Source organism: Thamnophis sirtalis, unplaced genomic scaffold (genome assembly GCF_051295495.1).
Source record: "Thamnophis sirtalis isolate CommonGarterSnake01/CBP01778 unplaced genomic scaffold, rThaSir2_p1.2 scaffold_5, whole genome shotgun sequence".
Classification (NCBI taxonomy): domain Eukaryota; kingdom Metazoa; phylum Chordata; class Lepidosauria; order Squamata; family Natricidae; genus Thamnophis; species Thamnophis sirtalis.
In genome coordinates this window covers 132,112,208-132,139,273 of record NW_028261385.1, presented here as the reverse complement: position 1 = coordinate 132,139,273, position 27,066 = coordinate 132,112,208, and the positions used below count along the sequence as shown (strand labels likewise).

At 39.2% G+C, this 27,066-nt stretch overlaps 1 protein-coding gene and 1 long non-coding RNA gene across 3 annotated transcripts; one reads left to right on the top strand and one right to left on the bottom strand.

The window, feature by feature from the left end:
- Positions 1-463: 463 nt before the first annotated feature.
- Positions 464-20,772, bottom strand: PAIP2 (poly(A) binding protein interacting protein 2). 2 transcript variants are annotated; one of them, XR_015696811.1, is made up of 6 exons: positions 20,587-20,772; positions 7,212-7,371; positions 6,111-6,287; positions 4,553-4,629; positions 3,623-3,745; positions 464-1,546 (listed from the first exon to the last, which is right to left on the bottom strand). XR_015696811.1 is itself a non-coding variant. In XM_087716907.1 (4 exons), exons 2-4 carry the CDS (start codon positions 7,347-7,349, stop codon positions 1,490-1,492), a joined length of 372 nt encoding a protein of 123 aa, XP_087573033.1. In that variant the 5' UTR covers positions 7,350-7,371; positions 20,587-20,768; the 3' UTR covers positions 464-1,489. The 2 variants fall into 2 exon arrangements, 1 of the variants encoding a protein (XP_087573033.1); XM_087716907.1 differs by lacking the exons at positions 3,623-3,745; positions 4,553-4,629 and having other exon boundaries at positions 20,587-20,768.
- LOC148045649 (uncharacterized) lies at positions 20,221-27,066 on the top strand. Its single transcript, XR_015696812.1, has 3 exons — positions 20,221-20,326; positions 21,663-22,367; positions 24,713-27,066. It is a non-coding gene; the product is annotated as an uncharacterized LOC148045649 (long non-coding RNA).

Here is a 27,066-nt window from a genome sequence, read left to right as displayed (position 1 = left end):
TTACTATACGCTTTGGTCAGGTTTTTATATATCAACCTATTGGCTTTCGCACTTGTCTACTTGAAATGCTGGTATCTTTTTTTACAGCAAACATTCCTGGTATTCTACATGTAGTCTTGAATCATCACTAATCTTATTGTTTCATTGGCAGCTTGCAAGACTTTCAATCTCAAAGGGTCACAATTTTATTTAAAAAGCTTCCATATTTGTGGCATTTAGTATTGTATAAAGACAAACCAGGATGTTAAATAAATTGACAACGTGAATACACATTTGCACCTACTTGAATTTGCTTCTTTCTCTGACAAGAATGTCATTTGAATTATTTCTGGGAATTGTAAAGCGTTTTTCATTATTTCCAGCTTTTACCTCAGACATTGGGTTTGCATTGGTTGTTGTAAATGTAACGTGTGAACAGGACAACAAAGGCATTCTCACAAGCTCCAAATAAGATGAACACTCATTTTGTCATTTCTACTGTTATTTATTTTTTTTTAAATATTTTTGAAAAAATATAATTTTTTTACAATATTTTCAACTTAAACACTATTCACACTGAACACATAAGGCAGCGTAAGCTACCCAAATATGAAGTTTAAGAAGCCAAAACTGTACTAGATGTTTAAAAAAAAGTTGTGCTGTAGACTATTGTGTAATGATGATTAAACAAAGCAAGGGGAAAGCACCACTCAAATCACTAATGCTAAATTTTACAATTAAATCCAATTTTTAAGATTGTAAAATTTTAAGAGAGGCAGTGCCATGTTTCTGGATTCCTGGAAGAATCTGTGATGTGTAACTTCACATCAAGTGAAATATAAACTCAGAAGTGGGACAAACATTCCAACATGATAACTTGCTGCAAATATAATCTCAAATTGCCAAATTTTTCTCCCCCACCTCCCCCCAACCAGGTCTGTAGCCAAGAGAAAGGATTCTATACAGGCCTGTAAAAGTGATTCAGGTATTTTTTACAATTCACACTTTCCTCAAAAAAGAACAGCATGAAGTAAAGTTTTGCTTGATAATGGGAAGAATTAATAGCAGTACTGAAATTCAGCTAATCTGCATAATCAGATAAACCTTGCTTTTATTTTCACATTAAGGCATTATTGGGTGCATATCAACACCGCCATAAGTTTTAATTAAAACAGACCACTCTTTATCAAAGTCTGAATCCTTCTAAAAACAGAATTGCAAGAGTTTCTCAGAAACTTGGTACTTTTCTCAACATGACTGGTGCTTCCTTCCTTATTGTCTCCCTCACAGAAAGCTTGGATCCAATTCATTAACCTCTGACAGCAGTTGACTTAATAACAGTCTCAGCACTTTTATTAAGCATGCAAGACTAACAAAACTTTGGCAATGCGTAAGTGTAACACAGTGACAAGAAGAGAGAGCGTTTTAACAATTAAATCTTCTAATACTGGCTTCACAGTGTGGAAATTGTGCTACATCCACCAAAAGAGGGCCCAGTCTACTCATATATTTAGTACTTCACCCCAGGAACAAACTCCTTTGCATTGGGATTCAGATTACTCTTGACCTGGAAGAGAGAGATTTTAAAAGCTTAGACTGTGTTGCCTAAGGCTTTCATTTGAACATATTTGCACCAAGTTTAACAGGAGTTCTTTGCAGAGAAAACACTCCTGAAAATAGGCCTCAGTGGAGAAAGCAAGATACTCTTGCCAAGGAAACAGCTTAGAGTCAGCTTACAAGCCAGACAGATCAGGATCCCCTGGGTTGATTGATAGCACCCAATCCAGGATCTCAATCTCCTCCTTTGATAGAGATAAATCAACTTTCACAACAATAACTTCTTAGTGAACAACATGTGGCTCTATAGATCATATTAAATTGTAGTTTTCAGCATCTTTATCCCCTGGCTATTGCAAGACAAATTTGTAATACAGCAGCAGCAGCTAGAGCAGGGATGTCAAACTCGCAGCCATGGACTAGATGTGTCACGCGCTGGTCACACCCACTCCTAGTTTAGCAAAAGGGGGGGGGGAAGTCGTGATAAGTCACGTCACGTGACGCCACGAGTTTGACACTCCTAATCTAGAGGATCACATATTGCTCTTCCTAGACTAATTTTCTAGACTTGTTTTGACAGTATTAACAAAAACGTAGAGGAGAAATCCATCAGACACAGTGTGCACCTTTGATAATGTCCCTTATAAAGGTTCTTGAGCAAACTTGGAAGCCGAGGGATAAAAAAGGCTTATGTTCTTAGGAGTTGGAAATTGGCTTAAGAATAAGAAAAAGACAAGTAGGCAATAGTGCAAAATGAAATTCCTGGGGACTGGTGATAGGATCATTTTTTAAAATTAGTTTATAAATAAACTGAAGTTAAGGAGTAAGGTGATCCAATCTGCTAATGACATGTGCATTTTGATAACAAAGATATCGGGAAGAGTTCGGAAAGGACATTTCTCCAAACTGACTAAATAGGCCTCAAAATGGCAAATGTAAATCAATATGAGCAAGCACAAAATAATGCATATAAAAAAATCCAAACGTAACCTCCATGAATGGGTGTTGAGGTTGCTTTGAGTGATCATAAAAGAATGATGGAGTCGGGGTGCACAACTCAACAAAACTCAGAGATCTCATTTCTTGTTAAAAATGACAAATTTTGTGTCCAGATTTAAGAAAGTAACTGAAAATGTAAAAAAAAAACTAATGCCATTTACCTATCTGTCTAAAATTGAGATTGGAATACTATGCACACGGGGATGTACCTTGAAAAGGTGCAAAATAATTATATAAATGGGCAAACATAATTATAAGAGGGCTAAAATAGGTTCCTTATGAGGAATGACTACTTTTTAACTTGGACTGAAGGTAAATAAGGAAAGACATGATACAGTTGTATAACATCATCCATGATGCAGAAAATACAGATCCAATTCTTTTTATTTGCAATACTGGAAGTTGAAGTCATGTGAAATATTTTATCCAATGCATACATAAAACTATAGAATTTCCTGTCATCAGATGGAGTTCCAATTTAGTCTTAAAAGGAGACCAGTTCTCAATTTGTGGGCCACAAGATGATTATGCTCCACAAAGGTACTCTAGCTCACCTATGGTGCAGGTATCCAATATAAATAAAGTATTGCAATTTTAGAAAATTGCTGTATCTCCCAATATTTGGTAATGTCATTTCACATTTTGGATTTTGGCATTCTCACCCAGAATATGCAAAATGAATCTTGTGAGCTCTGGCAAAGTCCTAAGATTTTAAATCTATTACCTTCCTATCCACATTTCTGAATTCATGTGTATGGCTACTATATAATGCAGACCGTGAAACAGCAGGGACCTTCACATATTTTTCTTATGAGATGCAAATCCTGCTCTTATGAAACAATATTGTGCCTTATAAGATACAACTCAACTTGTAAATTCAGAGCAGAGTGGATGAACTTAATATGCAAGGTACAGGTAATTACGAAAGAATTTAGTCTACATTGAGACCAAAAAAATGGAACTTTAAAGGTGCTATATTTTTTTAAAAAACTGCTTTAAATTACTCTCAGTCGGAGTAGTTCATCTTATTAAAAAATTCTAAGCTTTTTAATTACAATCAAAGCAATAGAATTTTAAGAATACCTACCAAATGAGAACATCATCAGACTATGATATTGTATCTACTATATTGTAAGGGAGAGTTTATGTGATCTTTAGAACTATTTGTAACCCTGCAGACTTATAACGGGATCTGAGCTTCACTGAAAACCTATTAATAGATAAAGAGAATCTGGTTAAAACACTGCATTCTGTCCCCTCTTTATTCAACAGTCTGACCCCACATTTACTTTCCTTGCTGGAAAAAGTATGTGATACTTTAGTAATAAAGTAATAGTAGAACCTTCTTTAGCAGAAATTGCTTTAATAAAATGCTTTTCAATGCTTGTTGATCAATATTTCAAATTGGCCCACCCCTTTTTACAACCATTTCAATTCATGGATATTTGTGGGCTATCTACCATAAACTGCTCTTATCAGCATTTCAACATTTCAGTTGGGTTAAAGGTCAAGACTCAGCCATTCCTGAATGCAACATTCCTTTTGCTTCACACATTCTGTTATAGACATACTTGTATGTTTACAAAATAGTGAACTGAGTTTTTTAAAAAAATATTATTTTACATATAAAGGAATTCCATGCAAAATATTTTTTAAAAACCTTCTTTTTAAGTCTTTATCCTATCCCAAAGGGTAACATTTACAGGAATGATTCCCATCTATCAATGTAAAAGAAACCTCTATATATCTCTTACTCATATTCAGTATAATTATATGAGAAAATACCCCATGGAATAAGAATACCTAAATAATTAATAAATTCAGAACATACATGAAAATCATAATGACTTAAATATGAGATTCAGAGATGAGGAATAAATCATAATGATGCACTTCTAGTAATACTTCATGAAAACATGCTTTTAACTTCTTGGAAAAAATAATTTACATATATTTTGACTTTGAAACAAGGTTTATAATTTTTAGATGCAAACATTCTTTTGAACTACATACTGACCTCAAGGAAACTGACAGATGAACAATGGAAATGAATTCTCCATGTCCTTATTATTCCCAAGAGGTTAGTTCTTCAAACTAAATTTAAATTTAAGACAAATTTATGAATTACCCAGTAGCCTGAAGATAACATGTTACATGCATCCTATAAATGAGTTGGCTATTGACATAGATTATGCATGGACAATTATAATGAAATATGGTTATCTTTTATTGAAACCTCTGTGTGTGTGTGTGTGTGTGTGTGTGTGTACATACACGTAACAAAGTCTCATATAAATTACTTAGCTTGTTGTTATCAATGTTTACTCTTGTTATTTTAAAATAAAATTTTCTCTTACTTTCCTTCTTGGATGTTTTAAATGAAGCAAAATAAAAAAAAACATGTTGAGCACCTCTCAAACTCTGATTGCTCTCTCATTAACTGGAATATCTGACTCAATTAGCCTCTTAACACAGATTATTTCACATACTTTTTCCAACAAAGACAAGCAAAGTTGTCTGAATGTGTCTAATAAAGACACAACACAGAATATCATTTGGAATATTGTTTATTTAACCATAACCTCTTTATCCATTAATAAGACTGCAGGATTATGGATGGTACCCAAGGATTCACCAACTTTCTCACCACTGTAGGATTTTAATTAGTTGGATAGCTAAAAAATGTACCAGGAATTTGTAAAAAAAAAAGTGTTTTCAAAAAACATGGACAGTGGGTGCCAACTTGGCACACTTCCTTCAAGACACTGCCTGCCTGTATAAGAATCATTTAAAAGCAAAATGCATTTTCTTCAGAATAGGAGCTTTATTTATTAGCAAATTTATATAAAATTTAACTTATCAAACCCAGTAAAAACAAATAAACCAATATTGTGACTTAGGGGAAAAATATATGCATACTGAATATGAGCTAAAATGCTCAACAGGCTCCTCTATTTAAATAAGTCACATCATTTGTGACATCAAAGTAACTACAAGTTGGCTTAAAAATCATGGAAATATTTAAATGTTTAATGTTCCAATTATACTTTACGATCTATACTCATTTTCATGTGAGCCTAATTTTACCCTTTTAATTAAAAAGTAATCAAACCTAAGCTATTAGAAAACAGCACTATGCATCATGGCCAGTAGACTTAATTGTATGGCAAATGCTAGTAAGAAAGTGCTTCCAGGCTCTCTCATCTACCAGACCATTCCCTCAAATGCAGGGGGAAAAGTTAAAAAATAGGGAGACCTCTGAACCCTACAGAACTAAACCACTGTCCTAATCACTTAGCCTCACATCCAATCTTTAGCCTCCCAAATGGTTCTGTGTAGTCTTCTCTCCCAAGGCACATCTGTGCATTTGACAAAAATAAATACTTGCCATCAGACTATATGAAGAGATTAGAAGGAGAATAAGATGGTACACTTGTTCTGCATATACACTTGACTGTTGTCGGAAGGCCACATCTCAGCTAGCTTCTGATTGAGACAGCTGACAAAGTATACTGGTAACATTTGAAGAAAGGTGCTTGATTAAAATAATTCAATATTTAAAATAGGATGCTTACCACCAGATCTTCCAGTGACGAACTGTCACTGATAACAAGATCATTAAACTGGTCTTGAATTTGATCCATCGTTTGCGGAAGATCTCTTGCTGGAATAAACCATTCGTGTTCTTCCTCTTCCAGCATTTCTTGGAAGCAACGTTCTATAAATTCTTCTTCCCACAATTCCTCTTCAATCTTTAATTGAAACGACAGAAGGAAATCTATTATCACAGGACCTGAGTGGAACTGGCTGAGCCCTGAGGAAAAATCTCTCAGATGGATCCTCCTCAATGTTAGGAGAGCTCAGTGTTGAGCTCCCACAAGCTGCAGCAACTGAGGGCAAATGCAGAAAAGGGAAAGGAAGTTGAGATACCTGCTTCTTCCACGCTGCCACAAAATTGGGTCTGAGCCCTGCAAGGCCCTTCCTTTACTTTCGCTGGCATCCAAAGTATCCCTTCCCCCTCCAACCCATTGGTGTTCTCTTAGCTTCTTTTTCTGCAGATATATAGCAATAGCACTTAGATTTACATATCCCTTCACATTGATTTACAGCCCTCTCTAAGTGGTTTACAGTCAGTGTATTGCCCACAACAATCTGGGTCCTCATTTTACTGACCTTGAAAGGATGGAAGGCTGAGTCAACATGAGCCATTACTATTACTGCTAAAAACATAGAGATAAACCCTATCTGCCTACGACTAAAACAATTAACCAAAAGTCAACGATAAAGCCAACATCTAGATAACCAGGAAAGAGCACTAGATAAATAACTGGGGAGAAACTAAGCTCCAACCAAGTTTGGCAGACTATATATAAAAACAATTATATCTCCTCTCTCTAATGCACTTAGCCTGTTAGTGAAATGTTTGCAAGGAAACAGCACCAAGAACCCAACATATAGCATTGCACGCTTAGTAGTAGGTAAACAGCAAATACAAACTGGATATAGACCTACTATCAAACATCTACTGTCCTTTAAACCAAACAGAGATGAAGGAACTTTTTTGTTTATAGAGATTCACAGAAACACTGGAAGAATACAAGATTAACAGAAAAAAGTGGGATCTTTCCAATAGTGCAGAAGAAAAAACACAGGAGGCAATGTATCCTCTCACTTACCTGCCTGTTGAATTCCTCTTCATTTTCCATCCACATATATTCTGCAAATGGATTGTCATCTTCATGAGAGTGACCATTCATGATCATATCTTCACTGATAATGCTTGGACTAGTACTCCTACGACTTGGATCTTTCATGGTTGTGCCTTTGAGCTTAAGCCTGAAAGAAAGGGTCCCCAGGAGTTAAGATTTGTAGTTGAAACTCTAGCAATATATGCTTAGATGTCATACCATTGATATCATTGATATTTCCGTACAAGTTTGTCTGTCTACTTGAACTTTCAATAAACTTTTTTAGCAAAGAATCACTTTAAAATGCACGATTCTTGCTAGGAAGACAAGAAAAGGACAAAATGTGTTTGAAATTTGCTCTTATGAACTTACATTGTCTTCTTCAAGCAGAGGTCTAATCCTACTACTGTATCTAAAAGTTTGTATCAAATAGGAACCCATTCAGGAATTTGGCAAGGAGGACATAAAGATATTGCGCGACTTGTGCTGTGCAAAAGCAGCCAACAAGCACGGTGATCTTCCCCTCCCATCCATTGCTTTCTCACAGAGTCTAACAGCAAGAAGTCTTAATTGATTAAAAGCTTGCAATCTCTAGTTAATTCATTTTCTGGGTTTTACAAACTTGTATCTATGCAGTACAGGAGGCTACATGTTAGATATAAATTCCCTAGTGAGCTATACATTTTTCAATCTTTTCCTCTTCTAAATATTACTTCCTCGAGGTTTCATCTTTTTTATTGGAGCCTGCTACTTTCAATGCATTCTTGGCAGGTAACAATTAAAAAAGTAATAATAAAATGTTCATAACACAAGACCCCTCACTTCAATCCTGAGCTATAGATATTCTCCTTTATTGGTACACATTTTGTTACAGTCTAGTTCATCACGTTTTTTTTTTTTTTACCATGAACCATCAGTTCTACTATTAGTATCGGTAAAAGCTTTTCAATTTCACTAAATCAGTTCTACAGCAACAAATATGTAATTTGCAATTTCAGCAATTAAGCTTGCAACCCGAGGCATCTTTTTTTGCATTGGAAGCATTTAGCATCTGCCTACTATCAATTCATCTTTGAAAAACACAGTTTTAGAATACTAAATACCAGTATCAGTGCTTGCACTGAACTTCAATTACTTTCTCTGACCAGAACAAGTATCCAGGTTTTTCAGCTATAAAAATGCCCAGCTATAACAATATAAAGGGACGCAGTGGCTCAGAGGCTGAGCTTGTCGATCAGAAAGGTCGGCGATTCGAATCCCTAGTACCGCGTAACAGAGTAAGCTCCCGTTACTCGCCCCAGCTTCTGCCAACCTAGCAGTTCGAAAACAAGCAAAAAATGCAAGTAGAAAAATAGGAAGCACCTTTGGTGGGAAGGTAATAGCATTCTGTGTGCCTTGAGAGTTTTAGTCATGCTGGCCACATGACCATGGAGACGTCTTCGGACAGCGCTGGCTCTTCATCTTTGAAACGGAGATGAGCACTGCCCCTTAGAGTTGGGAACGACAAGCACATATGTGCGAGGGGAACCTTTACCTTTTACAACAGTTCCATGAATCTCAAAGGGTAACTGCATTTTTTTAATCTGCCAGAAAGTGCCTTTCTGACTACTGACAGTCCTCATTTAATGACTGCCTCATTTACTATCTGTATGCAGTTCAAACAATGGTAAAAAAACGTTTAGAATCAATCCTCACATTTACAATTTTTACAGGTTTGTAAAGCACAAGAAAACTGAAGTAAGATCATAAGCATAGCTGTAGCTTCACTTAGCAACTGCGCCATTTAATGGCTGAATTGCTGGTGCCAACTGTGGTTGCTAAATGAGTAAGACTCAATAATATTAGCCATTTTGGGTTACCCATCATATTAGCTGTCCATCCAAATTGAATAATTTCCAAAAAACAATTTCCACAAGGCTTTATTACTGGGCTCCCCCCAAAATAAGACAGGGTCTTATTTTCATTTGACCCTCAAAATAAGCACTTGGTTTTATTTTCGGGGATGTCTTGTTATTTTTGAGGTGCAGAAGGTGGCAAGCATGGTCACCTCATGGCTGCTGCTGTGTGCAATATTTTTGGGGTGGGCTTATTTTCAGGGGAGGGCTTATTTTTGGGGAAACAGGGCACTTAAGGTATCTTTAAATAATAAGCCGTGATGGAACAATTTTGTTTCTAATATTTGTTGTTCCCAGGGTAAACACAATGGAAAGAAACTGATATATTTCACAGTGGAAGTAGAAAACCTACTATCCTTCCATTCCCATAAGCCACAGTTAAAGGTAAAAGTTTCCCCTGTCCAATCATGTCCAATCTCAAGGAGACGGTGCTCATCTCCGTTTCTTAGCCGAAGGAGCCAGCGTTGTCCGAAGACATTTCCATGGTCATGTGGCAGGACTGGGCTATATGCTGAGGTGCACAGAATGTGGTTATACCTTCCCATTGAAGTGGTACCTATTTATCTACTCACAGTTGCATGCTTTCAAACTGCTAGGTGAGCAGGAACTGGGCAAGTAAGGAGAGCTCAACCCATCGCATGGCACTCAGGTCTCGAACCCAGGCTGTCAGCTGCAGTTGACAAGCTCAGCATCTTTAACTGCTGAGCCATCATGCCCCTGTTAAGCCACAGTTAGAAGGGCCAAATTATCAGGATGAGGGCACCTGAGATAAAAATTCTCTGGAAGACACCACATATATTTATATTGCAATCTAAAATGCATCGGCTGGAACAGAAAAATATTACATGCATTTCTTTACTGGAGGAAAGAAAAGAAGTTTTTTTCTGTCAGTTGTTTGAGGTTGTCTAGATCAGGAAACAGACTCCACAAGAACTAAGCCTCATTGAGATAGACTGTATTACTTGCAAGCCTTATTTTTTTTCTTCTTCTTTCCTCTCATATCACAGTGAGTCAGGGAACGACCTGCCTAGGTCTCTTCCTCATATTCTTTCCTTTCCTCTGTTTCAACAAATGCTTCTGTCCTTTTAACTTTTGTAATGTCTTTCAAGTATCTTTCAAGACCAATGACTCTCTACACTGTTATTGAGTCTTCCTTTAGCCTCTTGACAATTTGCAAAAACTGTTCTGGTGAATGTTCTAGAACGGGGTTGGATCTGGCCCATGGGGTGCCTAAACCTGGCCCGCACGGCTGGCCTGGAAATAGCAAAGGACTAGCCTGTGGTGCCTCTGACAGCCAAAATGGGGCACGGGGCGGCCGTGGGAGCTCCCCGCGCCCCATTTTGGCTGGCAGGGTGCTGCAGGAGGCATCCATCCCATCTCTCCCCCCAACTAGCTACAATGCTGATCCGCCCCTCAAAGAAATCCAGTTTGACATCCCTGTTCTAGAACAACATAAGTATATTAGAAAAAGAAAACTGAACTGACAAAAATATCCTCCTTATTCCAGCAGACGTTTCTGTTGAGATTCAACCTTTTCTGTAAATGAAATACACCACAATGGTGTTTGGGGGGGGGGGGGGGGAGGGAGAATGACATCCAAATATAGGATTGGCTGGCTAACCAAAGGCTCTCAATTTTTATGTGCATGCAGTAAGTATGATACTGTAGGGCTTCAATCTCCTGGCTGCATCCTCATTTTAATGTTGACTCCCCACCACCACTCTGCCCCATGGATGTCCCAAAAACATCCTTCCCTTTACAGAAGTAATTCTGGCTCTAGTCCACAGAGAACCTGGAAAATCATGTTATGGTTTGCCAAAGACATCCACATATTGTCTTGCCAACCCAGAAAAAAACCCCATCTTGTTAAAAATGATGAATATTGAAATTAAAAATAAGCCACTATTTTAAAATATTATTCAAGTCTTAAATATATGCACTTCTTAAAAACACAGCAGTAATATCCAAGCTGATTTTTTAAAATAAGAATGTAATGTTAGCCCTGCAATTTTATTAATCTGACTATACATCTTAAATGCCTACAGTATTACATTGTTCTTCAGCCATTATTAGCAATGAAGAAATGATGTCCTTATAAAGTTTCTCAGATACCACCTATTAGAAGCGTACATTGCATTTTTTATAATCTGCATTTAAAAGCCAAATTTACTATTGTACCCATAGGGAAACAAAAATACTGTTTAATGAATATTTTACAATATTGCTTAAAAAGTAAAGATGTATTCAAACAAACCCTTGTGCTTACTTCAAATTTTGTTTAAAACATATAGATTCTATTACTCAGTTTGGGAGTTTATGCGGCTAGTCACCTTAGAAATTTCATCATGTTCCTCTCTCCATTTGCAACAATCAAAGGGAGCTGTGTTTAAATACAGACTTCCCTCTGGCAGCTCTATGTCTCTTCCTGATTTATCCTGCTATGCAGGAGTTCATGGGATTCTGATGTCAAATGAGATTATGACCTCACAAAGCTCACCTCTGAAGGATGATGTGAAATGAGCAAATCCCCAAAACCTGTATAACTGCTCTAAAAGAACAGGTTCCCAATTATCTCTGCCGTATTATTTACAACTGTCCTTATTGTATAACATCATGTGATGATGGTCTCAAAAAGATCCATGAAAAACATGTTTTTTCCACGGTTTAAAAACCTGTTCCAAAAACTGCATCAATGCACAGAAATTATGGATGTGTTCTAGAAAGTAGTTTTTAGGGTTTGGTAGTATTTCCTAAGCTTGGCATCCTTCAGATATATAGTATTCAAGGTCTTAAAATTCTTAGCAGTGACCATATTGGCTGAGTAAATTTCGGAGTTCTCTAGATATAAAGGCAACTGAAAGGCCCAAGACTCTCCTGTACATTTTTGTTTATGTCCCAGATATTTTTTGAATCTGATGTCTGTAGGAATTATACAGGAATTCCTAAGTAGTAAAGCGATGTGGAAAATGTTCCTTGAATAGCACATATAGGCTAAAAAAGCATGTTATATTAGACTCCTCTCTTAAATAGCTAAATACTCTCTACAGAGCGGAGTGGGTGGGTAAATTAATAATTATATTCTTATTTTTCAAGCTCAAATGAAAGGCTTCAAAAGCTCCACTTAACACGGCTAAACACCAGGATACAGTATTGTTTCTTTTTTCTTTTAGGAGTTAGTCAGAGACAAATGCTGAAAGTCAGTAAAATGAAAGGGTGGAAAAATAGCTGCTTTTTCCTTATGAGACTCTAGAAAGAGTTCAGAGAAGAGCAATTAAGATGATTAGGAGAGTGGAGGTTAAAACATAAAGAACAGTTGCTGGAACTGGGTATGTCTAGTCCAATGAAAAGAAGGACATGGGGAGACATGATAGCAGTGTTTCAATATCTCAGGGGCTGCCACAAAGAAGAGGGAGACAAGCTGTTCTCCAAAGCCACCTGAGGGTAGAACAAGAAGCAATGGGTGGAAACAAATCAAGGAGAGAAGCGACCTAGAACTAAGGAGAAATTTCCTGACAGAATAATTAATCAGCGGAACAACTTGCCTCCAGAAGTTGTGAATGTTCCAACATTGGAAGTTTTAAAGAAGAGGTTGGATAGCCATTTGTCTGAAGTGGAGTAGGGTTTCCTGCCTAAGCAGAGGGTTGGACTAGAAGACCTCCAAGGTTCCTTCCAATTCTGTTATTCTATTCTATTCTATTCTATTCTATTCTATTCTATTCTATTCTATATTCTAATTGTTTACAACTATTAACTTGTAAAAACACTTTCTTGGATACAAACTTAAATCTGGACTAGAATACCAGTATTCAAATTATAAAATATTTTAATAACCAAAGCGTTCTTTAAATTTGATAAAAGATGCCTTATTGTTTGACTTCAGACATCTGTGAAAAATGAAAAAAAGCAGCAAGTTACACAGTAACTCTTAGCATCAATGCATATTTATTTATTTATTTTAAACTAGCTGTACCCAGCCACGCATTGCTGTGGCCCAGTCTGGGCGTAGTGGGGCGTCGGGTGGGTGCTGCCATTGGTCAGGACTCGAGGCTGCTGGGCCGGGCAAGGCTGGTTGGGGGAGACGGCGCTGGGGCTGTTGGCCTCGTGGAAGTTGTTGAGCATCTCCTTAGAGGAGTTGCGCTCGGGCTCCCCCAAGTCAGTGGGGATCTCGGAGAAGTCCTCGGTGTTCCACCTCACGCTGCACCTCAGCCTGACACCACCACTGCCACCCCGTCGGAGCCACCTTGGTGAGGTTGTAGGTGGCTTGCTGTGGGGGTGGGTGGAGAGCGTGCGCGGCCAGGCTGAGGAGACCCCCTCCGCCTCCTCTAGAGCTCATGTTTCTCTAGTTATGTCCATGGAGCATTGGCTCAATAGAAATGCTACTACATACTCCCTACATAAGCACTCTAGACCAGTGGTAGTCAACCTGGTCCCTACCACTAGTGGGCGTTCCAGTTTTCATGGTGGGCAGTAGGGGTTTGCTGTAGCTCTGCTTTATAAATTTTATAAAGTAAAAGTTATTTCCCTACTTTATAAATCACCATTACTGAGGAACTGGTGGGCGGTTAGAAAATTTTAATACTACCAGAAATACAAAAGTGGGCAGTAGGTATAAAAAGGTTGACTACCCCTGCTCTAGACTGACTTTCATTTATCTGATCTTGAAGAAATTTCCAGGCAGAGAATATGATTTCAATCTACCAGTACTTGTTTCAGACAAGGATTCTAAAATACCCTACCAAGTCACCCTGTTTGTGCTACAATCTGTATAATGCATTACACCATTAATTTTGGACAATTATTTATTAATCAATTTTATAATACTATTTTATTTTAATATATATGTTCCTTGTTTAGATTGCATTATACTCATTGATTTCTGTTATTCCCAGGTTAGGAATGCCTCGGTTTAAGAAAGACCCATAGTTAAGAATGAAGTCTATTGTACCAAAATTCAAGTGAAATATACAGCGATTCAAGTTAAATACACAATGATTCCAGTTCATTACATAATACTACTTATACAGTATTATATGGTAATACTATTCTGGCTTACATACACACTTGACTTAAGGATAGTTCTTGGGAACAGAACTCAAGTCTTAAACTGTACCTGTATATATAGATATACAGAACAGTTCTATTATTAGGTAATTTACAGTATTGTGGCTGTCACAAACTAATTTGATTTGTAAAGTGATTTTGATTTTTTGAGAAATATAATTTTCAAATAGAAATATTCAGGATCTTAATGCTGGCCAGCTAAATTAGGATTTAAGAAAATTGAAATGACGCCCGCAGTACTGAAACGATAAGCTCTGTTTCATATTAGAGTTTAACCATGAGTTGATGACTGTAACTCAGCCTCCTACAGCTGGGAGACTACTGTTTAAAATAAGCCTTAAAATAAGCACCTGTGTCAGATAATATACATGTACTTGAAGTGATATAAATTATTTCAAGCACTAAGGAGAAAATCTATGAGAAATACTTCTAATGGAAACTTATGAAATGCCTTCAATTATCGCATTTCACAGACTATTATCTTAAAGGGGTGCTTCCCTTAAATAATCACAGTTGTTCAGTATTGAAAACTTGAATCTTAATTCTCAAAACATACCTTTAAAAATCCTTGCCCTAATCCAGGGGTGTCAAACTTGCATCGTCACGTTGTCGTCATGTGACATATCACGACTCCCCCCCCCTTTGGTAAAATAGGGATGGGCGTGGACATGGCCAGTGCATGATGCATCCAGCCTGTGGACCACAAGTTTGACACCCCTGCCCTAATCAAACAAGAGTGATTTACTGGCAATCATCAACTTTTATCCATTTAAGCCCTAAAGCAGTGTTTCTCAACCTTGGCAACTTGAAGATGTCCAGATGTCCACATTCGCTGGCTGGGGAATTCTGGGAGTTGAAGTCCAGACATCTTCAAGTTGCCAAGGTTGAGAAACACTGCCCTAAAGTGTGTCTGTATCTCTCTGTGTATAAGGATTAGGCTGGAGTGACTCTTTTCACATTGGTTACTCATTCTCTCATCTCTATTCACATCAGTTTATGAATTCATCAAAAGCAGCTCCTCGTGGAAACGGTCAGGAATAGTGTTTATGTGCAACAATCTAGTGAGCACATAGCAAGCCATTTTTCGTAAAACAATAGTTTCGTATGATACAAAAATGTGTGTGCATTTTTCCCCCAATCTCTTTGAAAGTGAAGATTTTGACATACAAGCACATTCCAAAGGGCACGCAAATACAAATTGGGCAATTTAATATTAAAACAATGATTGGATGACTTTGCAACGCCACACTCCTAGTGTACAGCCCTACTTTCATTTGAAAATTGGAAGAGGTGGGAGAACAAAAGTGGTAAAATTATATTTTAAGTGTGCCATTCAGTGAAAATACTTGATAAATATGCTAACATATATGGAGATACAGACTTTTTAGCCATTGCTACGGTATATGCTTTTATGAGAATCAGTTTGGGATAGTGGTTAAAGTACCCAGCTAGAAACTTGGAGGCTGTGAATTCTAGTTCTGCCTTAAGAACAAACTCATCTGGGTGTTTAGCCTAGTCACTTTCTCTCAGACTTAGGAAGGAGGCATCAGCAAACCTGTTCTCAAAGATTTTATTGCATGGACTTGCCCAGGAAGCCTCTGAGAATCAAACATGATGGAACAGAATGGAAAAATGTTATTATACCTAACTGTCTAGTATCAAGAATTCAATGGAACTAGTGGTTGCCTCTAATGCTTATAATATTATTGTTATCATAGAAGCTCATATATCTATAAAGCAATTTACTTCTTATCCAAATAATATGTTTGATTACAAAAGAGAAAAAGTACTAACATTTTTAATTTTACATTACCATTACCAATTTGCTTTTCCACCAAACCTGAGCTCACTGTATAATTTTAAACATTAAAAACAGCCCTTTCAGATGATACAAAGAAATAATTTTATTTTTCTAAATGTGACACCACCAAATAGACAAAACAAATCAATATGTCAAAACTGAATGTTTACTACAAAATAGAAATATGTTACTATGTCTTTTTCCAGGCTATAGTTTCCATCCCATTATTCATCAGGTCTAAGTCTGCTGTCCTACACATCCATATGCTTTTCCCAGAGACAAGATCCTTTCTATATTAGAGCTCACTGTTCCACTACAGAATTAACTGAAAACAAGATGCAGGAAATGCATGTCTGATCTTTCCAAAAACCCAACCTGCAGCGGCCCTCCGGAGTTGGGCCAGGCCCAGCCAATTCACAGATTCTTCAGCAGTTCGCTGCCTGGCCTGGGCACACACCACCAGACCCAACCACTGGTCTTGCACCTCCACAAGAGGTTCCGTTTCGATTCATAAAGCAGCAGCGGCGGTGCAGGCATGCACAAAGCGGCCGCCTTGGAGTGCCACCTGTCGCCCTCCCCTATCCTGGCCTGCTGGGATAATTCACGCCGGCGGTTCCCGAGCATTTTACGCCGCTGGTGGACTCGGTACCTAGGTTCAAAACCTCACTTGACCAGATTCTTGCTGGTAACATTAGCTTAAGCACTGTCTAGCTTTAAGTATCTGGTAGAATTCTTCAGAGGATAAAATTGGGGAAAGAACTCACATAGACTATCCTTCTTGGAAAAACAGAACACTTGCAAACAAATTCAAGTGAAGTAATTTTTGAGAACAAATCCCATTTTGTTTCTTGGGAGTGCTACAATTAAAACTCAAAGCTAACAGGATGGAGATGGCCACCCAGAATTGCTTTGTGTGAGGTGGGTAGCCATATAAATTTGAGAAATAAAAAATAAAGACTAGCACATCTGAAAAATGTGTAATATGGAAGACTTTTTAGTGGTTTCTCACCCACCTTTATTCTACCAGAAACTTAAGTCAATAGTTAGTATCCAAGCAAATCAAAATTCTAAACATTAAATGAAATGCTTTGCTTTTCACAAATCAACTGCACTAACCATCCTCGTACATTTAGAATTAGAATTCTTTATTGGCCAAGTGTGATTAGATACACAAGGAATTTGTCTCCAGTGCATAAGTTCTCAGTGTCCATACAATAATAGTGATAGATCATTATCATAGTCATTATAAAAATACAGTCATCATAAAACATTAGATGCAACCCTTAGTGATAATCATGGACACTAAATAAGCAATCATATATTTTTCTAATACAAAAATAAATGCATCTATTTGAAAGAATGGTATCTTTTTCCTCCTTCGCTAGAATATCATTATGTATTATGTATATATTAGTAAGAAGATCAAATTTTAAACCAAGACCAGCATTTCTGGTTTTATTTTTTTCTTTACATGGAATTCACCTCAAAGTTGAAGCAAGTCATAACCAGAAGTCTCTGCATTCAATCATTCAAGCCCCGGTCCTCTCATATTTAGATTACTGCAATGCATGTTACATGAGGCTACTACCCTTGAAGGATATCGGGAAGCTTCAGCTGATGCAGTATATAGGTGCATGAGTAGTTCTTGGAGCCCCTAGAACAGGGGTGTCAAACTCAATAGTGTTGCAGGCCAGATTGTGACATATCACAATGTTTTTTGTCTTTGCAGAGACAGGGTGGCATGGCCCATCAATTTGAAAGGCTTGCCCTAGAGTGATCCATGTTACATCACTGTTTTGTGAGCTGCACTGGCTGCCAGTTTACGTCTAGGTGCAATTCAACGTGTTGGTTAGCACCTTTAAAGCCAGGGTCCAGGGTATCTAAGAAACCAGCTGACCCTGATGGGATTAGTCTGCCCCATCCATGTCACAGAAAGGGCATGCTGCAGATCCCGTCAGTGAAGGAATTTCAGCTGACAGGTCCAGAAGAACTTTTTCTGACATGGCACCTGGTCTCTGGAACATCTTCTCTCCTTCTGAGGTCAAATCCAGTCCCACTTTTGGTTTCCTGAAAGGCGTTGAAGACATGGCTGTGACAACTTGTCCGAGGTCCCAATGGGGTGTGGCACTTTGGAGCTGGCTAATGGGGTAAATAACACCCCACCTCTTACCTGTGAGCACTTTACTCCCTCCTGCCTATATTTTAACTGATTTTTAAATTTAAGATCCTTATTTATTGTTTTAATGTTTTAGAGTGTATAAGCTGTTGAGTCAGCTTTGGCGAGATGGGTGGCATACACAAATAATAGTTCAATAAACAAATAATATATAGCCAACTGCACAAAAAGAATCTTCCCCTTTACAGACTGGATGCGTTTTGACACTGGTGGTCTAGAGCACAGATCTATAATCCAATTTTTGGCATAAGCATAATTGCATGCAGTTGCTAATTTATGAATTAGCAGAACTTCCAAATGGATTATATGGAAAAATTAACAGGATCCACACCTCAGTTTTCTGAGGTATCTGCTCCATTACTACAATGAGTACAGGTAGTCCTCATCTTACGACCACAAATTTATGTTGCTAAGTAAGAAATTTGTTAAGTGAGTTTTGCCCCATTTTACAACTTTTCATGCCACATTTGTTAAGACAACCATTGCAATTGTTATATCAGTAACACGGTTGTTAAGTGAATCTGGTTTCCCCACTGACTTTGCTTGTCAGGAGGTCACAAAAGGTGACCACATGACCCCAGGACGGTGCAACCGTCATAAATGTGAATCAGGTGTCAAGCATCCGAATGTAAAACATGTGGCCATGGGGATGCTGCAACAGCCATAATGGCGTAAAAATGGTAATGTCACTTTTTCAGTGCCGTTGTGACTTTGAACAGTCACTAAGTGAACTATTGTAAGTCAAGGGCTGCCTGTGATTCATACAAACCAATGGCAGAACAATGTCTATGGAGATTCTCAGTCATCCCGGTCATGGTTGTCTCAAAGGTGCTTTTTTTCAAGAGGCAACTGGATTTTCTAGACCAGAAGGAGAAAAGTACATCTTCCTTTCCCTGTCCTTATCATTTTCTCTAGAGGGACGATCGAGATCATCCTGTTGTATTGCATTACAATCTGGTTTGGAAGCATTACTGCTTCAGAACAGGAAAGCGGTGCAGAGAGTGGTGAGGATGGCAGAAAAGATCATTGGCACTTCACTTCCTTCTATCCAGGACATAACACATAAGCGACGCTTGAGCAGAGTCTGCAGGATTGTCTGGGATGCTACATATCCTCTTCACAACCACTTTTCCTTGTTACCTGCTAGGAGGCTTCATAGTACCCAAAGCAGAACATCCAGATTCAGCCTCAGTTTTGTTACACATAACATCAACCTTGTGAATTCTCAAGTTTACTCTTTCCGCTACATATTCAAAATGGGCAGTGATATGTATGTATGTATGCATGCATGCATGCATGCATGCATGCATGTAGGAACACAGTGGCTCAGTGGCTAAGGTGCTGAGCTTGTCGATCAGAAAGGTTGGCAGTCCGGCAGTTCGAATCCCTAGTGCCGTGTAACAGAGTGAGCTCCTGTTACTTGTCCCAGCTCCTGCCAACCTAGCAGTTTGAAAGCATGTAAAAATGCAGGTAGAAAAATAGGGACCAGCTTGGTGGGAAGGGAAGTTAGAGTTGAAAACGACTAGCACATATGTGTGAGGGGAACCTTTACCTTACGTATGTATGAATGTATGGTGCAGGTATATATTAAAGTTTCTATATAGCATGTGTATATGTGTTATGTATGTGTTTGGGTAGATATATGCTTTCTCTTGACACCAGGCAACAGAATTTCATTTTTAATACAGGCCTCAGTGTTCTCGCAGTTAAAAAAAAAAAGACAATAAAGTTATCTATCTTATCTAAAGTCCAGTTGCCTCTTGGGTGAAAAAAAGGCACCTTTTGGGACATGGGAGAAGAGTTTCAGAGGATTCCTCCATCAAAAGGCATCAATCTTCTTAGGTCCCAACCTTAACTGTCACCTTATTACCTCTGGCCTCTACAGTTGCTTTTGAGCCTGTCCAAAAACAAGACCAACCCTTCTTCCCCAGGCAGGCAGAAGGCGAGACAGCTGCGCCCTCTACACCCCCAGGCTGACTTCAGCTGGCCCACACAGCCCCGCCCCTTCTCCAGCCAAGCCCCGCCCCGCCCGCGCGCCCTTGTCGAGCCCCGCCCACCCGCCCTCTTTGTTCCACTCCTTAGAGCGCGCGACGGCTCCGCCCCCCCCCAATCGACCGGGGGGGGGAAGAAGCGGCGCTATCCCATCATGCACCACGCCCCTTATAGACAGGTAGTACACTTCTCCAGATACCCGGATGGATGGGAGGGAGGGGAAGAGGGAGCAAACCAACGAGGGAACTCGAGCCCCGAAAAGAGGCGAGGCCGTTAGGCTCTTACGAGCTGATCGCCCCACGCTCCCCCCCCCCAGCCGTGGCGTCCTTCTTCTTTCCCCTCAGGGGACGCTCGTCGTTTTTGCCCCGTAATTCCAGCGGCGGGTCGGGGGCGTTAAGGGAAAGATAAAAGAGGCGAATGGAGAAGAAATAATGGCACCTTCAATTATTCGGCTCCGCCCCTCTGCGCTTCCGAGCCCTGAGGCGCCCCTCGTCGCCCCTCGTTTAAGCCGCCTTTCAGGCCCCGAGGCTCCCCAGCTGGCCGTTGCTTCTCGCCCTTCTTTATTCAGGTCCCTTTCTCCTTTGCCACCCCCTTCCTTTGGATACACAACAACCCCCCCCCCTCTTAGGCCGGAGGTGATGTCACTTCCTCCGCCTGCGTGTTTTTTGCGAATACCCGTTTCTACGCAAGTTTCTTTTACTTCCGGCAACGACCGTAGATCTACGAAGGTCTAGAGGGATTCCTGTCTGTTTGAACAAGGGCGCTTTTTCCTTTGAGCACTTCTCCCTCCTCCCTCCCTGGGGGAGAAAATTTTGAAAGGGAAAGGATGATCAAAACCGGTTTAAGAAATATTTTCAAATATTTGACATTTTCTGTCTAACGCAGGCTGGAAAACTGCGATCATTCTTAAGAATAAGTTCTATGATATTTTACAGGATGAGCCAATTAGAAGACTTCCAACGGCTTTTTAAATTTGAGGTCTTTTAAACCACATATGGTGAAATTGCTAACTGGTCTACTGAATAAATTTTGGTTGGGTTTGTTCAGTAAGCTGAAATATCACTTTTAATGCAGACCACAGACATCAAGCAGGTTTAGGGGGTACTACAGGTAGTCCTCGTCTTACAACAGTTCAATTAGTGACCGTTATGAATTTTTTTCACACTTATGACTGTTGCAACTTTCCCATGGCCAGTGATTTACATTTGGATGCTTGACAACTGACTTGCATTTATGACAGTTGCAGTGTTCCAGAGTCATGTGATCACCTTTTGTGATCTTATGACCAGCAAAGTCAATGGGGAAATCAGATTCACTTAACAACCAGGTTACTAACTTAACAACTGCCGTGATTAGCTTAACAAATGTGGCAAGAAAAGCCGTAAAATGTGGCAAAACTCACTTAACAAATTTCTCACTTGGGAACCAAAATTTTGGACTCAATTATGGTAATAAGCCGAGGACTACCTGTATATTATACTTCATAATTGGCAATGACCTATCGTTCTCTTCAGGTTTTCAGGGTGAAGAAACTGAATTTTGTTCTGAAAGTCTGGAGGAAGTTAAGATGCTCCATTTCATTTGAACTTTCCCTAGGCTGGTGATTGGAGCTGTTTTCTACAAGGGGGGACTCAGAGAGACAAAGAATCATGTATCTATAAACCAAAATAGCAATAATACATTCTGGATTAGTGCGCTTGATTTGAGATTGTGATTTTGTTTTATTTCAAAATGACCAGCTTAGTTCAATGTAATAGCTGTTTTGCACCTGTCTTTCGCAGTACTCTTTCAAATTTGGATACAATTCTCCTTTGTATACAAATTACTAGTCTACATAGACAGATTACCTATGTAGAATCTCTAATCTGTGCTCTCCAAGCAGAAATTAGGTGCCCAATTCGGCCATTCCACATTATAGAGATGTCACGCTATCAGCCCCTCTACAGCAAAGATCCTGCAGGAGAAGAGCAGTCTGGACAACCGTGGGATCTGGCAGGGTGAGAGCTGTGAACCATAAACACAAAGCTTTTGCTGTGACCCAGCATAACAGATATAGCGCCCTTGCTGACCTTAATGGGGACACTAAAGAGACAGGTCAAGGTAGTTGTGATAATGATGACTTAAATAAGCAGGGGATCGTGGTGCAAAATGAAGAACTTTCTTTGGAAAGGCGAAATGGGGACCCAGGTATCACACATCAGTCGCACAAGAAGATCAAGGTATGTAAAAAGAGAAGTCACCTTCTGGTTGGTGATTCAATCATAAGGGATGTAAATTTAAGAAAGGATATGGAGGTTTTAAAAGAGGTCAGGTGTCTGCTACTGCCAGCAGAGACAAGAGGCGTATTCTTAAGATAGTCAAGAATGCAAGTAAGGACTGTGATGTTGATGCTATTATACATCTTGGCACAAATGATCTGTCCCAAAAAGATATACTTTCTGTAAAGAATGATTTCCAGAGCTTGGGGTAGGAACTTAGTAGTGTAGGTTATAGGCTTATCTTTTCAGAGGTTTAATCTGCGTGTAGCAGAGTTTAATGTGTGGCTAAAGGAGTGGTGTAAAAGGGAACGCTTTGGTTTTATTAGTCATGATGCCTGCAGCTGGTCCAATGAAAAACTGTACAAAAGAGATGGTTTGCACTCATCCAAGAAAGGGACTGAGTTACTTGGAATTAAATACACAGATTTTCTGGATAAACATTTAAACTGGACAGCGGGGACAGAGAATTAATTGATACAGAATATTTCTGTCCCCAGCAATCTAAAACTCATAGGATTATCAGTGCATGTAACATAGATGTTTGTGCAGGTAAGATTATCACTCCTGCTGTCAAGCAAAACCAAGCATTTAATAGTGAATGCCATATCGTGTATGACTCATACAAGTTGCAAGAAAATAGGGGCAGTCAGGCATAACACAGGTTATGTAGACAGTAAAAAACAGGGTCAATCAAAATGGACTCAAATGTCTATACACCAATGCACAGAGTATGAGGAATAAACAGGGTGAATTAGAAATTCAAGTAAATGAGGGCAGATACGATATTGTTGCCATTACAGAAACTTGGTGGGATGAAACCCAAAAATGGAATATACAGCTAGAAGGATTTAAATTATTTAAAAGAAATAGACCAAATAAAAGAGGAGGTGGAGTTGCACTATATAGAAGAAATAACTACATCTCTACAGAAATAGAGCACAACAATGAACTATCTTGAATGCATTTGAGTCAATATTAAAGGAGGGGGGAAAATGACATTGCCATAGGACTGTACTACAGGTCACCTGTAGAGGAAGTAGATGAACTTTTTGCTAGTCAGCTAACTAAGGTATGTAGGAAGCACACCACAATAGTAATGGGGGATTTGAACTACCCTGACATCAATTGGGAAACAAACTCTGCACCAAGTGGAAGATCCAACAGGTTCCTAACGAACCTAGCAGACAACTTTGTTTCCCAAAAAGTAGAGAAGGGAACAAGGGGATCAGCTATATTAGACTTAATTCTCACTAACAGAGAGAAAATGATAGAAGGTGTTGAAGCCGTAGGAACCCTGGGGGTAAGTGACCATGCAATATTGGAATTCAACATTATGCAAACACAAGTAGTAGAACAAAGTCAAACTAGAGTCTTGGATTTTAAGAGAGCTAATTTCAATAAACTTAGAGAGTGCTTGGGAAAAATTCCATGGATGAGAATCCTCAAGGGGAAAATAACTCAAGAAGCTTGGGAAATTTTGAAAAATGAGATTACAAAAGATCAGTCTAGCACAATACCAATGAAGAGGAAAATAATAGCTCCCCCAAAAAATCAGCATGGCTGCATAAATAACTCTCTGACAAATTGAAAGACAAAAAAGTTAAGTATAAAAAGTGGAAAGGGGGGGACATAACTAAGGCAGAATATCAGCAAATAGCCCGAGCATGTAAAGATGAAGTAAGGAAAGCTAAGACTCACAATGAAGAAAGGCTTGCCACAAAAGTAAAAAATAACAAAAAAAAAGGGTGAGAGGATGCTGACGTCACAACGACACGATGTGCGATCTTGAAGCTCCAAGATCACAGTCGATCCTTTTGCCACTGGACAGTCCGTTTGGACCTAAACCGTCCTGAAGAGACGGTGATAGGGAAGAGTACGTCCTGCTGATCTCGGGGACACCGCAAAGTCCCTGATTGATCCAGGAGAAGCTCTTTTTGCCGACGACAGAAGCACAGAAGTTGGGACAGCTCCGGAACGGGAGGAAAACGGAAAGAGAAAGTGTGTCCATCTGGTGAGGAAATCCTTTTGTTATAAAAGAGTCTACCCAAAAAAAGGTAAGCTAAATTAAATTTGAAAACAGAAGAGAATAAGCGGCGAAATTAAGCCACTGTCAGGCCTGCAGTCATATTCCTTTTTAGGACCTTTGGCCTGCCACACTCTCTATTACTTCATTATGCAGTTTCATTAGTGTAGTAATTGGGGGGGGGGAAATAGAAAGGAGTAGAATTGTGGAATTTGTTGTCATTGCTATCTAGAAGCTCAATGTCATCTTTTGTCTCTGCACCTCTGCATCTGGCCAGAACTAGATGGGTGGAAATGCCAGCGTGGCTGAAGAAGATTGGACCATGTGATGTATTTATGGGTGTGGGGATAAGATCATGAACTTTCAACTGAGTGAAATCCCAGGAAGCTTTTAGATTTTGGATTCCACGGTTTGTGCCAACATGTCTGTCTTATTAAATTGGAACTTTAAGGATAGCTCTGCCTTGGACTTTGATTTAATTCTGCATGATATTTGGAACGCTGACATTATCCCAAAGCTCTCTTTAAAATAAACCCAGCACGGGGCTGGTGAGTGGTGCTGACTCCCAATGCTGACTGGGTCAGCGTAAAATATCAGCAAATAATTAAGAGAACGTCTTTTGAGATAAGATGAGATGAGATGCTTTTCTACATACCTCCCAAGCAGCAAAGGAATTTGCGTAGGAGGATTTTTTCTGATTTATTGCGCCTGGGAAGATGCAGCCAGAGGGGGCTGGAAAGGATTATTCTTCACATGGCTGGAAGTGACAAGATGTTTGGAACCCCAGACCTTCAGCCAAACATGAGTCAATCTTTCCCCCCCTTCACTAGTAAAAGCTGCAATGAACTGGAGGACTGGAGTGGAGATAATTATTCCTTCCATACAGCAATAAATGAACTGAGCCAGCAGAAGGGATTTGGTCAGCATCTCTCACTAATCAAGCACCACCAAATTGGGTTTTCTTCCCAGGTCATGGATGGCAGAGATGCCACTGGGCACCGGCTGGGCCGTCAACATGGGAAAGTCCTCCAAGCCAGCAGAGGGGGGCTTGGCCCATAACCACCACCCCAGCCAGCCATTGATGGTTGAACTGCAACCTATGAATCAAGCAACCCCAGGTCATGGATAGGAGGGATGCCAATGGGCACTTGCTCTCCCTCAGCAGATGGCACCATGGCAGATAACTGGGTAGTGGCCAAACCAGGGATTGACCTCCCCACTGGTTGCAGTCTCGCCTGCAATGCCCCAACAGGTTCTTACCCCACCTTTCTACAGAGAAGAGTTCTAGACAATGAAAGAAGGGATGAATGAGGGGAAAGCTGCAGGATGGATGGCGGAACTGCAATGCCCCACTGCCAAGATATTAATATAATATTTATTTATTTCATCTTTTACTGTGCTGAGTTTCACCAGGTTCGTGCTTCTTATTTCTTGGGTTTTCTCTTTAATTCTGTCTGTGCAGTTTTGGATTTCCTTTTCCTATGTGGCATATCATCAACATTTTTTGAATAATTTTATTAGGGGTATTATCAAGTAGAACGTATACAACTGCAAAAGAAATACATTAAAGAAAAAAGGTGCAGAAGAAGAAATGATAAAAATAGAAAAATAAAAAGTATCCTCCCCCTTCATTCCCAGCCAGTGCAATCAACATTAAGAACTTGTCACTATCTCTTAAAATAAAATCAAACATATCTTCTTTCTATATCTTCCTCCATTTTCAATAACCCATCTGTGAAAGATATTAATAAACAAAATTGTAATAGGGATTACCAACATATAAGCACAATATATCTTCCTCACACAATCGAAACCCATCCTTTCCCTTTAAACAAATTCCTCCCTCCACCCCAGATTTCCTCTCCAAATAATCACCAATTGGTCCCACTCAAAAAACAAAGGGCAAAGCTAGACAGGTACAATATTGCAAAATACAGTGTATTACATTGGATTGAATGACAATTGGTTAAAATTCCCTTTTATTTCCTGTATCCAATTTCTTTTGGTCGCCGCTACTTATTCTTTTTTTGGCACCTTAGGTAATATTTTCTGCCTCAAAAGAATAGCATGATGAGTATATTACTCTGGATATGCTTGAAATAGAAAATGCATTTTCATTATATGAATGAAGCAACCATGTGGTGTGGGTATGGATATTGAATTGGTTTGATTCCTTCACACTGTCAGATGGGTGGCAAATAGTTTTGATAATAATTTTAAAAAACTCAGAAGAGTTTTGCCAAGTTTCAGCTGAGACGAAGCTAGAGGACTATTACAGCATATACACTTCTGTTGTGACTCAGCAGAAGTTTGCTGTGAGTTGAGTTGGAATGCAGGAATGTTGCTCCAGCTGTTGCTCGTGTCAGCTTCTGGAGATAAAAGGACTGATGGTGCCACGCCCTGGTTGCAGAAGTCAACGTTTGTTAGTGGTTCGTCAGTCGTGGTTTGTTTGTGAGAGGCACATGGATAAGTGATTTGCTTTCTGTAACCCTGATTCAAAGAGACACTTGGAGAAGTGATTTGCTTTCTTTCTGTAAACCTGGTTTTGCTGCAAGAGCTCTTTGTTTTTGCACTCTGCTGCATAACCTTTTTGCTAGAGACTTTATTTATGTTTATTTTGGGCTCACAGCCAGCGTG

Excerpts from the sequence above, each read along its gene's own strand:
- PAIP2 (XM_087716907.1), bottom strand. The coding sequence starts at position 7,349 with ATGAAAGATCCAAGTCGTAGGAGTACTAGTCCAAGCATTATCAGTGAA. Across the intron at positions 6,288-7,211 it reads AAGAGGAATTCAACAGGCAG|ATTGAAGAGGAATTGTGGGA; the intron begins GTAAGTGAGAGG and ends TTTCAATTAAAG. Across the intron at positions 1,547-6,110 it reads CGTCACTGGAAGATCTGGTG|GTCAAGAGTAATCTGAATCC; the intron begins GTAAGCATCCTA and ends TCTCTCTTCCAG.